The 12625-nt window shown below is 41.7% G+C and overlaps 1 protein-coding gene across 2 annotated transcripts in view; it reads right to left on the bottom strand.

The window, feature by feature from the left end:
• lrp1aa (low density lipoprotein receptor-related protein 1Aa) overlaps positions 1-12625 on the bottom strand; it is a 102003-nt gene that overhangs the window by 48432 nt on the left and 40946 nt on the right. For both annotated transcript variants that reach the window (XM_086292174.1, XM_086292175.1), the window contains exons 7-8: positions 3081-3243; positions 1347-1569 (exon numbers count right to left, since the gene is read on the bottom strand). In XM_086292174.1, coding sequence (XP_086148300.1) covers positions 1347-1569; positions 3081-3243 — 386 coding nt within the window. The remainder of the gene's footprint in view (positions 1-1346; positions 1570-3080; positions 3244-12625) is intronic.

Here is a 12625-nt window from a genome sequence, read left to right as displayed (position 1 = left end):
GTAACCTCATAAAAAGGGGTTTAACTTTCATAAATTTGAACAAATAAATGCAATCCAAGAGCTGTTTTTTTAGTAGTGCACTCCCCTGCATCGCCAATATACAACAATGGATCTGTCACTCCTTGCTTTGTGACATTTTCCTTGAGCGAGTCTTTTATTTTCTCTGTATGGGGACAATTTGGTAGCTATTATTTTCCTCATTCCATGGCAACTTACCACCAAAACAAAACAGTTCTCTCCTCTTTGTGATCTTCTTGGTGACATTTCCGATGGTTAGATTTTTAAAAAACTCTTTTACCATTAAACAAATGCTGTGTTGCTATGTCACCTTTAGTTTAATAAACCATGCGCACATGTGTAGAACAGTGGTCAAGCTGTTTGAGGTGCCCCAATATACAATTTAAAAAAGCCACTTGTCCAAAAAGTAGAATTTCCCATGGTCAGCATGGTGCAAAGTGTGACCGAGACCGAAAATAGTCCAGAGCTCTCAAACATGATGATTGCTCACACAGCACTTGCCTTTAGCTGACAAAGTCAGCAGGAAATACAAAAACACCGGAACAACACGAAATCTGACATGGAACTGAGGCCTGTCATTGTGGATATCGCTGATAAACACAGACTACCTTAAAGATTACATTTACATACTGCTTCCTATCATAATCTGGATTCAGGCAACAATTAACAATAGTGCATTAGGTCACCTTAGCTTCCACATGTAGACAACACAAACCAGACTGACGGATTGTGTTGGCCAGAGTGTGTGATCTGAACGTTACTTTTTACGCAGCTTGCACCTTTAAGAGAGTGTGTGCTAAGTCTCAGCAAACACATACACCGACTTGGTAAAACAGCCCTGACTCAGCACCATCCATAACCACGGTTCTTTTTATCCTGTAAGTGAAGGATGTGCATGTACTAATGGTCTATCACAGGTGCGCACACACACATATATTACAAGAGGTGGCAGTTTAAGTGTGTGTGTGTGTGTGTGTGTGTGTGTGTGTGTGTGTGTGCATGTCTGTGCCCTTAGGTTCAGTGAGTAAATGAAAGCTGTTACTTCCCCCACAGATCACAGTAAAAGCCATGGTAACAGGTTTAAGAGCCAATGTGCTTCAACAGCGCAGCAACATCAACAGCCTCAATATTGGACACGATTAATCAGCTTATTTAATGAAAAGCCAAATGTCCACCATCTTCTCCCTGCTAATCACTCACTGGCTAAAAACGCATTAAAGGCGCACACTGGGGTAACGTATCGTGTATAGAGCTCCAGAGCATGTTAGACGGCGTTATGGGGAATTTCTTACAGCTAAAGAGAGATAATAATGAGATTATTTTCTTACCAGCAGTCCCTGAATGATGGTGTGCCGGTTCTTGCCTTCATAGTCCACCACCTCAATATAGTCTAGATAGGCATCAGCCCAGTACACCAGCCTGCTGACAAGGTCCAGCGTGATGCCGTGGGGGAAGACGATCTTACTGTCCACCAACTTGGTGCGGTTCTGGCCATCCATGTCACAGCGCTCCACCTTGGGGATCTGTCCGTAGTCTGTGAAGAACACCTTCCTATAGAAAGAAGTGAGAAGAAACGGACTGATAGCAGGGGTGTTTTCATGATTTTTCTAAATGGAGTACAAGGGGGGCACAGGGGGCACCAAAGATGCAAATTGGTCTGCAAAGCACAGTTTTCAAGGCTATATGCAGCCCTGTGTCATATTGCCGATTTAATATGCAAACATAATCTTGTAATAGATACTTTTTAAAATAGAAAAAGTATTCTGACTTTTTCAGTAACTAAAAATTATAGCCTATTATAACCTTTATTTATACAGGTAATCCCACACAGACTAGATGTCTCATTTACAAGCAAGACGTCACCTGTAAATGAACTACAAGTACATAAAGCCTGAGAAAGTAGTTGAGTAAATGTACTCGGTTACATTCCTACTGGTCCTATCTGTGCTCTCACCTATTACTGTTGGGTACTGTAAGATTAACAGCACTCTAGTCCAGTGGCTTTTTGGGTGGGAGTAGGGTGGGGGGTGCCAGGGAGACCAAACATATTTCAGGAGGTGTCGGGAGCACCTTATAGCCCGCTCCCAGAGATGCTGCTGATTGACAGACTTTAACTTCTGGTTGGAAAAAATACTGAAAACTTTATTTTGGGCTTTTTGATGGATATTTGAGATCTGATAACATTTTTTCCTTCCAAAACCAGTTTGTTAGACCATAAGTTTTCATTGTTGCCAGAGCAGAAATATAAAAAAATAAAATAAAATAACTTGTTTATGACATCAAATCATCAAATCCTGCTCACAGTCTCTGTAAACGTGTTAACAAACAGCGTCTACTGTGAAAAACATGTGTTACACAAGCGAGCTGTGAGTCCTTCTCTAAAGTAGACCTCTCAAAATCCTTTCATAACAGAGAAACGGAGCAACTGCTAATGAGTAGATGAAGGCAGGAAAAATAGAACGATGTTATTTATTTATTTATAAAATTTTGTCTTTTACTTGTATGTCACTCAAAGTAAATCAGCCTGCAGATTAAAAGCACAACTAAGACTTTTTTTGCTGTGCCAGTGTTTGTTATTGCTGTTTTCTCCCTCTAATGACACTGCCGATTACCAAAAGAAAAGCCAGCTCCAGCAGCTCTACCTGTTCCTGAACGAACCAATTACAGCAGAGAAAGCCGTGTGGGAGGAAAACTACAAGCAAATACGTGCACGCGAACGCACATTCTTGCATTCGCGCAGTTTTCTCCGAAGAACGATCTCTCAGAATCACGACCACGCGCCGCAGAGACAGACGCACTATCAGGAATTCAGCTGGAAAGTTTGGTCATAAACAAAAGAGCCGAAAACAAAAACGTGCTTTTCCTCTCAAAACCTTATACAGTCAGCATACCGCCAACATCTGCGCTCAATTACTCCAGCTTCCAAACATCCAATTTATCCTGTTTTTTTCCCTCTATTTCCACATATTTTAAAGTTGAATAACAGCGATGGATGACACAACGCTGGACAAAGTTTGTGTGATGTCCTTCCCTCCGTACTTTAAGAAAGTGACCACACTCACCCCATGGTGGGGTCCAGAGCGATGCCTTTGGGGTTGTACAGCTCCTGATCCAGGAGGGTAACACATGTCTGCCCATTCTTGTCACACACGAAGATCCTGTCATCCACGTCGTCCACAAAGTAGAAGTTTCCGGTCAGCCAGTCAATGGCCATCTGCTCCACATCTGGATAGAAAAGTTGGAAGTGGGGTGGGGGAGAAGATGGGACACAGAGGGAGCAAGGTGAAGCAAAAACTGTACTTGTAATGATTCAGTGACTAGTATGGAACTTGTGGCGTGCGATGATGTTGTTTTTATTTCTAGGAGATGGGTAAGAGGTTTGGCTCGTCTGCAGCAGTGTGCTGCAGACACTCTCTCTCATGCACACATTCGCACACAGTCCAGGACGTCAGGTTCACATTCGGATCGCTTTCCCTGACTGACAAACAAGACGACAGCTAACGCCAATTAGCCAGAGTCTAAGTACTGTGTCTGTCACTTAAAATCACTTCAGCAAAATATGAGAGAGCCTGTTTGTTGCTTCGGGTTATGTGATGTTGCCATAGTGGTACCTCAGAGCTGACGGCTCTGTGTGGTTTTTCACTGGGTTTATTTTCCCCAGGCTCCACTCCCCACACACGGGACAAAAATCAAACACGTACAGCGCACAGCACAGCACCACACGCAAAGTTTATGGAACATTTAAAGCCTACCGAAGCTCAAATTCAGACCGACATAAAGACTGTAACGTCCCTTCCCCTATCAAAACTGTGCCGAATGCGGTGAAGAGGGGAGGGGTCTGAGGAAGGAGAAAATAGAGTAAAAAGAAACGTTACATTAACAGACCCCCTTCTTCATCAAACAGCAGCACGGCCGCAATGAGTCAGAGCCAACAATCAAAGACAGAAAGCTTTTGTTGAAGATGAATGGAGATGGGAGGATATTAAAGGCCTGGAATTATCACTACCTGTTACTCTCACTGTTACCAATTTAAGTACAGTGCATTGGTGAAGCACAAGGGCAAGAGAATTACGCATAAGTTCTTTATATTTTGCATTTTTATACGTACTCTTAATGCTGAAATGGATATATTTTTCAAATACCTTCATTTATCTGGCAGGTTGGAAAAAAGCTCAAAGCTCAGACCAGAAATAATTAAGTAAGGAATAATCCAATAATATATTTTATATATTGCAGACTATACTCCTTTTCATATGAGTGCTGTAACTTTTTTACTGTTAATTCTATACTTTTAACAAAGTATACATCATATAAAGTTGTAAAACATGATTAGTCTCTTTCCTTTTGAACTGCTGGTAAATGAATAAAGTCGATTTCCAATACTGTTTTAAAAGATGTGGCTTAACAAATACTTTTTCCTCACAGTAAAGTGCTTCTCATCACCATGTGTGTTTAATTTTTCTGGTGTTTATATTTGGGGCGATCGTGGCTCAAGAGTTGGGAGTTCGCCTTGTAATCGGAAGGTTGCTGGTTCGAGCCCCGGCTTGGACAGTCTTGGTCGTTGTGTCCTTGGGCAAGACACTTCACCCGTTGCCTACTGGTGGTGGTCAGAGGGCCCGGTGGCGCCAGTGTCCGGCAGCCTCGCCTCTGTCAGTGTGCCCCAGGGTGGCTGTGGCTACAATGTAGCTTGCCATCACCAGTGTGTGAATGGGTGGATGACTGGATGTGTAAAGCGCTTTGGGGTCCTTAGGGACTAGTAAAGCGCTATATAAATACAGGCCATTTACCATTTACCATTCATGCCAAGTTTACAGCAAGCTCTTAAGTCATACTCAAAGTAAGGCAGGTATGTGTGCGTGTGTGTGTTGACATTTGGACATTCGGAGGAAGCTGTAGCCAGAACCTCAGTCCTGCATCGGAACTCCCTGGTCATTACTGCAAACATCTTGCAGGAAATGACATCACCAGTGCCAGATGGCATTACACAGTTCTAAAATATTCTCACATTACATTTCTTTGCTTTGTCTGATTTTCACCTTTATTACATAGGGGTTTTATTGGTTACATACCTGTTTGGATTAAATTAAGCCTTAAAGTTAAGCATTATTAGACGTGGGGATGCTTTATGACAGGTGGGCGTCGACACAGGCTGAACTTGCCCCTAAATGACTGCTAGGCTGCTTACTCAAGTCACTGAACTGGACTTCTCTGTTTGTGCTGGTGTCTTTATGCAATTACCTGACAAATGATAAGGCTTGCTGTGTGGGTAATTGTACTAACAGCCAATCTGCAAAGTCTGTGCTTCATTTTTGTTGAGGGAAATTACAGTATTTTATTTGGATGTTACGCAGCACTAATTAGCAGTTATCTGTGTTTGCGGAAGCAGTTTAGTAACTGAGTTTGTTGGCGTTAGTCAAGTGAATTTTATCTGTATAACGCAAAAGGTTCAAAAGTCTTCACAGACATAAAAATATATTAAAGACAGCAAAAAAGAAAAAATTGTAACAATGACACAAACAAGCAGCCAAAATAAAATCTAGTTGATCCATCTACTGTTTGCCAAAGCTTAATTAGAAATGCTCTCAGTGGAAGGATGGCTGTGAAAAGGCCATTCCTAAGGAAAGGAAAATGAGCAAAAAGGCTGAAAAGTTGTCCAAATTGCACAAAAAACTGGGCTGAAAAATCAACGGCAACAGTTCTTATGGAGTGATGAATCTATATTTAAAGATGGGTTCAGCAGAGAGGTGCAACACTGAGTGTCTAAAGCCATCTGTAAAACATTTTGCAGGCTCTGTCATGGTATAGGTCTGGATTTCAACCTGTGGTGTTAGGAATCTTGTCAAAATCAATGGAATTGTCAATGTGGAAAAAGGAAAACATCCGATTAGCAAGAAATGATTCCAAACACAATAGATCACTATCAGCCACGGGTCATAGGCCTCCCCAGGGCTCAGACCTCAATATCAAAGCAATGTGGGATCATCTTGATAGAGAACAGAACAGAAAAGGCAGCCGGCATCCAAAGAAGAGCTTTGAATGTCCTTTAAGAAACCTGGAGAACTATTCCTAAAAAATACTTAAAGAAATTGCAATCTCTCAGGTCCTGTGTCAGGTGTCTGTTTCCTAATGACTAAGTTACTCCTCATATTATGTAGATAGTTTTTCTTAAGCCCCTACACTTTTCTTTTTTTGTCCTCTACTTGTCCACTTTCCTCAGATCCTTTTTTAGGACATACTGGACTGCATGTCGAAATGTGCCAAGTCTTCTACAAATTTGGGAATCTACTTGTTGGTGCAGAAATACTAGTTTGTGATTCTCTGTCAAAGACATCTTGAAAGCCTGGAGACCTATTGCTCATCACTTTCAAAAATCTGAAAGTCAGGCTCCATGGAGGCCAAATATTATGCAGTCTGTGCAGGGGGAACATATGACAGATGACTGACTATGAAATCAGCCATCTTCATGCAACCGACCAACATAAAATGATTTTTCTTTGCTCTTAGTCTCTTGAGATGCCACAGAAACAAGCTGTGAACATAACCCTTTGCTACTTTTTTACCTTTACTTATGCAAAACAGCTGAATACTTCTTCCAGCACCAGCAAACGTACCTGTAAATATTCATTTTGGCATGGCAGATACAAACTATGCATATACTAGGGAGAAAGTAAGAGAAATCCTGGTGAGGCAGGCTTCACATATCACAAAGCCTGTATTTTCACAGCTGCTTTGGCTCAGCTCTCCACAGAACTATCCTAACACACTCTACGCAAACACTTCGTATGTAGGGCTAAAGTCATACTGTAGGGGTCCTTGGCCACGCAGCGCTCGGAGGTTTGGGTGGTGGTGTAACATGGCAGTATGTTTACCAGAGTGATCAGGTCCCCGTGCTGACTTTAGGGGAAACCTGAGGATCAATTTTCTTCAACCAGGAAAGAAACGTTTGGGTTCGGGAAATGATGGAGCAGATTCCTTAGTATAAGAATGCAGTAAAAGTGCCCATAGTGAAAATTCACCAGCAATGAACCAATAAATCTGTTTAAACTCTTGTTTAAAAAAAACATAACTCACATTTTTTGTGAAGAGCTTAAAAAAACAAAAGGAAGGCAAACGGGCCACCTTCAAATATTTTGAGCCTGAACAAAAGTGGAAAAGGGATAAAAGAAAAATGCAGCAGTACAGAGAAAGAGAAAGACAAAAAAAAGTGAGAAGAGAAGAAAGATGGCGAGGGAGAGATCTGATTTCCACTAGGGAAACTTGGCAATTGTGCAGCAGCATTTCTGAGGTTTATGGAATCAGCGGCCGTAAGTCCCAAAGGTGCTCTTAATTTTTAACACAGAGTTCTCTGTTTAAATGCTTCCAGCTGCCTCACAACACCGATTCCCAGATTAAACCCTGGGTAAACAACTGAGGGAGAAAAGAGGAGATTGTGCAAGATTACTGAAAACCATGAAAAAAAAAGGTTTTCCTACACCTCTGCTGAGCAGAAATGGCCTCAGCAAAGCCACAGACTTTTCTATCTCCTCCCATTCTCCTCTCTCTCCTCCTCCATGCATCATCCCCCATTCCTCCCCTTTGTCTGTTCCCCAGAGGTGGGAAAACAGTCTGGATTCATTAACTGCAGCTCTGTCTGTCTGAAACTATGCTATAAAAAACAGCACCGTATAATTGAAAAAACAGCTGCCTTATTCATTTAGCCTTCCTTTCTCTAAACAACTCATTTTCTTCGTGTTTTCTTGTTCGTAGGCTGCTCCCCATTGGTCTAAGAAAAACAAGTGCATGACTAGCTAATGGAGTTAAAATTTATTTCTAGGAGCTCAACAACGTTTTACACAAGCAACTGCGCACGTAGTAGGGCGGTCACGGGGCCCAGCATTGTACTACGCCGCTAACAGAAGGACGCATTAGCGTGCTTCTATCAGTATCATCGCGTTTAAAGCGGCGGATATGGCTTTGAGACTTCATGGCTGTCAATTTGAAATGTTTGAAGCTTTAACACCAGTCCCTCATACTGCACAACCCAGTCCCCGTGTTAAATAAGAAAAAATGTGCAAACTAAAATGAGTGAGGCGGGTAAAGGAGCAGAAAGGGAGCGAGGGAAACTTAAAGCTGACCAAGTGTTGAATGGAAAGACTTAAAAATGTGCTGACTGGCTTGCCTTTTAACAGCACATGACCCTTTAAGGAGATTTCAGGCCAGTGTCTGTCCTAAGCAGCATACTGTAGCTGGTTGTGCAAGGGTAGCAGGTACTTTGGCTCTTAGAGTACAAGCTGAGATGAGGGGGGCTTACTGGCAGCTCCGGGATCAGCCCTCCTGTGCATAGCATGAAGCATCAAAGGCTGATTTTTAGTAAATGTAAACTTATCTCTGTTTGATTTCATTTGAGCTCTTGGGTACCAGTTTAGACTGTCCTGCTGCTCTAGCGTTAGCTCTGGATACTTGATTTGTATTTCGCTTCAGTTTCATATTTGCTTGCTTAGTGTCCTTGTTGTTTCCGTCTGTCCTTCCCTCTGTCACGTCTTTCTGTGTTCCCTAAAAAAGGGAAATATGTTTGGTATTTGTTTTTCATGTTACCATGTCTCCTTGACAGAGCTTGTGTGTACCACAAGTTTTGTCAAGTCAGTTTCCTTTAGAAAGGTTTCTAACTGAGAGAGTAGACGTGGAAGTATCTGTGTCGCAGTCATAATAAGAGGAACTGTAAATAAATACTAAGGAAAGGTGCTTCTGTCTGTGCTTCCTTTATTACATCCTTTAGCAGAGGATACACTGGACCATCCTTCATGAAAGAGGATAATGCCATCCCACCATTCATAGATAATTGACAAAGTTGCGCAGATCACCTGCATGTTAATTATAAATGCATTTTCCATTTCGTGCCGTAACCTATTGATATGGTTTGAATTTTGAACAGGCTGATAAACGCGCAGCTGATCTCTGAATGCCACGCCGCTGCTTCTTGGTAGTTACATATTGAAACATTCAGATGGCTCGTAGTAGATCCTTTACCGGACAGAAGCAAAACAAAAGGGTCAGGTAAGGCGTGCATGTTGTAGTCCATCTACTGGATGTTGTAGTTTCGACACAGCAGATATCTGACATCGTGCTGTTAAGGAACCTAGGCTGAGTAGACTTAGCCTTATCACGTCTCCTACACACCTTTCCTTCACCTTGTGACATTTCCCATTGAGGTCAAGGAAAAGTGTTCTATAGCTCATGCTCTCAGCTTCTCTGTGATTTCTATTTAAGCCTTAATTCAGCTTTGTTAGTTTAGTTAGCTTTTAGGGTTTTTTTGTTTGTCATCTTTTTTGGCAGCTCCTTTTATTAACATTTTGCTCACAGTAAAGTTTACTCAGCTTTCTGAGTGTTTTTTCGGCCTGTATATTAAAAGGATAGTTGTTTTCTGCAGAGCCACGGTGTAGAATAAATGGTGCAGAACAACATACAGTTTATTAAATAAGAAAGTGCTGAGATAAACGGGGGAAAAAAAAATCATCAAATGTTAAGGAGGTATTTTTGCAACTTTCCTTTTTAAACAATCCTCTGACCTCCATCATCGTACATCAAACAGGAACAAAGGTTCTAAAAATGTAAATCTTATTTGGAAGGCTCCAGTAACAGGGATTAACGCCATGAAATTTAGTGCGGACATTAATGTGCCAGAAAGATGGATCCTACACTGCAAAATCCCATGATTTTTCCTCAAGCTGAGCAGGAGGCAGATGTTTGTGGGTGAAGCAGGGTGAAGCAGTAGCAGCATTACTTTGTAGTACTTTTGAAGTAGTATGATTATCAATATGCATATTTGTTATATGCTTTAGTTTGTGCTTTGTGTATAGGAATGCTAATTATTATAGCACACTTTAAACGTGCTGCATCATGGCTATAGACTTGTTCTGTCATCCCATTAAAAGTTTGCCTGATTTTAAATTTGTTTATTTCAGAAATTTGTGAGTACAAAAAAAATAAAATAAAAATAAAAAAGGCAATGTGGCTAAAGAGAGTGACAGTGTTCGCGGGTGGAGACACATCTGGACAACTCATCTGTGAAATAGTGAGGTCATGAGTCACTCTGATCACATGTGCGTCATTTCCTATGTTAATCCCTGTTACTGGAGCCCGCTGGCTCCTTTGACGTTAACTGTAAGTGTAAATCTGCTCCTTCCTCCTTCCAGCCTGTACAAAAGATGAAGTCTGATGGGCAGTCCCTTCAAATCATCATGTGGAACGGATGACAAAAACTCTTGCCCGTTTGTACTGTTTATTCTTTACACGGCTCAAAGTACACAGCCATAAATGTTTGTTTTTAAAGTCATTATAGCATAAAGATCTACACATCTTTCCATATTATGTAGCTCATACCCAGCAACCCTTTTGTGCCTCGGATACGCTTGCTTTAATTCAGCATATTTTGATTTGCCTCATTAGCAACCGAAATGCATTTTCCATCAACAACAATGACACAGAAACCACAATACGGTGACAAGGATACAGAAAAAGCAGCGCCCTTCGATTGCTTCCACATTTACAGCATCTCTAATCCTACATCATCTGTCATGCACATCCTGTCCTTGCTCTTCAATGCAGCCAGTGCTCCATCTTGTCAGTGCGTGGGTGCGCACACATGTGTCTGTGCCTACAAACGAACACTGCAGTGTGTGTGGGCGTGCATGTGCGTGGAGGACAGGCGTGAGGAAACCAGCTGAGGCTGATGGAATTTCCTTTATGGAAAAATAAATAAATAAATAAAAAATGCTTCTGGTTCTTAAATTGGCAAGTCGGTTGTAAGGTTCTGGTTACAGCTGCACAATTATAGCAACTGTGATAATTCTTGTTTTTGAATGACTTTGATCATAATTATTATTATTACTACTCTCAAATACTGTATCCTTAAAGGCAAGCTCTGTAATGATGTGGCACTTTCTGTAATTTTGAGATGGGCGTTATGATGTACTGATGTGCAGTAATGAGCTCATGACGAATGTAGCAATAGCGAACACACACAGAGAAATGCTTTTTTATTTAGTTTTTTCTACTCTGATGATAAAATCCCCCATTTTTCCTGCTCTAAGCTTGTCTAGTATCATCTGGTTTACAACTAGCACATTTCCAAAAGACAGCTGCACCACATTGTGTGTGCATGTGGAAACCAGAGCTCGCCTGTCTGTCACTATTCTGCTTCTAAACTTTCTATGACGGTCGGCGCTGAGCAAGTCATTTCTGTCATGTTACTTCATTCTTTTAGTCACATGGAAAAGGAATGTGGAGAGAGTGAGAGACAAGTGGTTGCACTCCAAGCAGATGTGAGGGGAGGAAAAGGAGAAGAACAAATCTACATGCTACATTATTCAATAGGGCTGCTTGAAGTCCCGAAATCAAAAGTAAAGTGAAAATATGTGAAAGTTCACACAAGGAAGACTGTCTTTAATGTGCACCCTCTTTCTCATTTTCCGCTCAAATTCAGTCAGCGGACTGAGGGCGTTCCCCTATTTCCCATAAACCGATTCGATTTTGTCACGACCTTCGTGAGCACATTATCTTCCTTCTGTTGAATTTTAAAACTCCTCATTTCCCCTGCTGCTGTAAGGAGCTACTTAGTGTGTCAGATCCCCTCCAGTTCTCATCAGAACCAATATCCAGAGGTCTGCTCGCTAAGCTCATCAAAAGTCCTGCACGCCCTCCCATCTCTCCCAGCCGGTTCTTCAATACTTCTCATTCCTTCATCGAGTTACAGCTCTGTTGGCGCCGCTCAGCAATTATAAAGTACAAATGAGACGTCGCGTACTTCTTCGACTTTCTCTGGTGCACTCGCAAAATAGGCTCGCTTTCATTTTAGCCTTCCCTTAAGGTGACGGTAAAAGATTGTGGGGAGAAGCACGCGGTTTATTTTCCGAAAATAAACGGAACGGCAAAGTGAGGGAGAAATTCGGCGTTGTACTGATTCAGGGCCAAGTCCCCCGATTAATGTTTGCAGCTACGAATGATTACAAACCACCTGTCGACCAACTTCCCAAAAGATGTTGTAATGAGGCGTCGCAGGTGGCTTTCTCAAGATGAGATTTCTGTTTTTGTCGCTCTGTTTTCTTCTGACTCATTGAAGACAAGCTGCCCGAAACCAAGCCACAGTATGACTAGAAACAGGGTGCGAAGCAAAGGAGCGATAAAGGGGAAAAAGACGGTAAGAAAGACTGTGTGACTGCTTGACCTGCAGGGTGTCTACACTCAGGAACATGCAAGTTCTCATGTCTGTATTCAGTGACTCTCCTCAGGTTTTGACTTTTAGTTTCATTTTTACACAAGTAAGGACTCTACAGTGTTTTTTGAAAGGAGACTTAAGCCATGGAAAAATACAGCTGCTTCTAATGTGTTGCCATAATATCTATGACTGACTGTGCACAGAGCCGAGAGAAGCTCAGCCCAGCTTTTGGCCCAGTTTCCGGACATTTTTTTGTTACCCTATTTACATTGTGTTTTAAGTATTTATTTACCCCTCTGATATACACTTTCATGTTCTTTAACCTTTAAAAAAAAATGACCAAAAAACCCCCATTTGAAAACATTTTATTCTTCTTCTTCTAGCAGACATCTCTCTCGCTGCCCCGAACATTCC

This window comes from Aulonocara sp. 'chitande type north' Nkhata Bay, linkage group LG5, assembly GCF_057382095.1.
Source record: "Aulonocara sp. 'chitande type north' Nkhata Bay isolate Kocher_YH1m ecotype deep benthic linkage group LG5, A_spYH_male_GT1.1, whole genome shotgun sequence".
NCBI lineage: Eukaryota > Metazoa > Chordata > Actinopteri > Cichliformes > Cichlidae > Aulonocara > Aulonocara sp. 'chitande type north' Nkhata Bay.
This window is presented reverse-complemented; position numbering and strand designations above follow the sequence as displayed.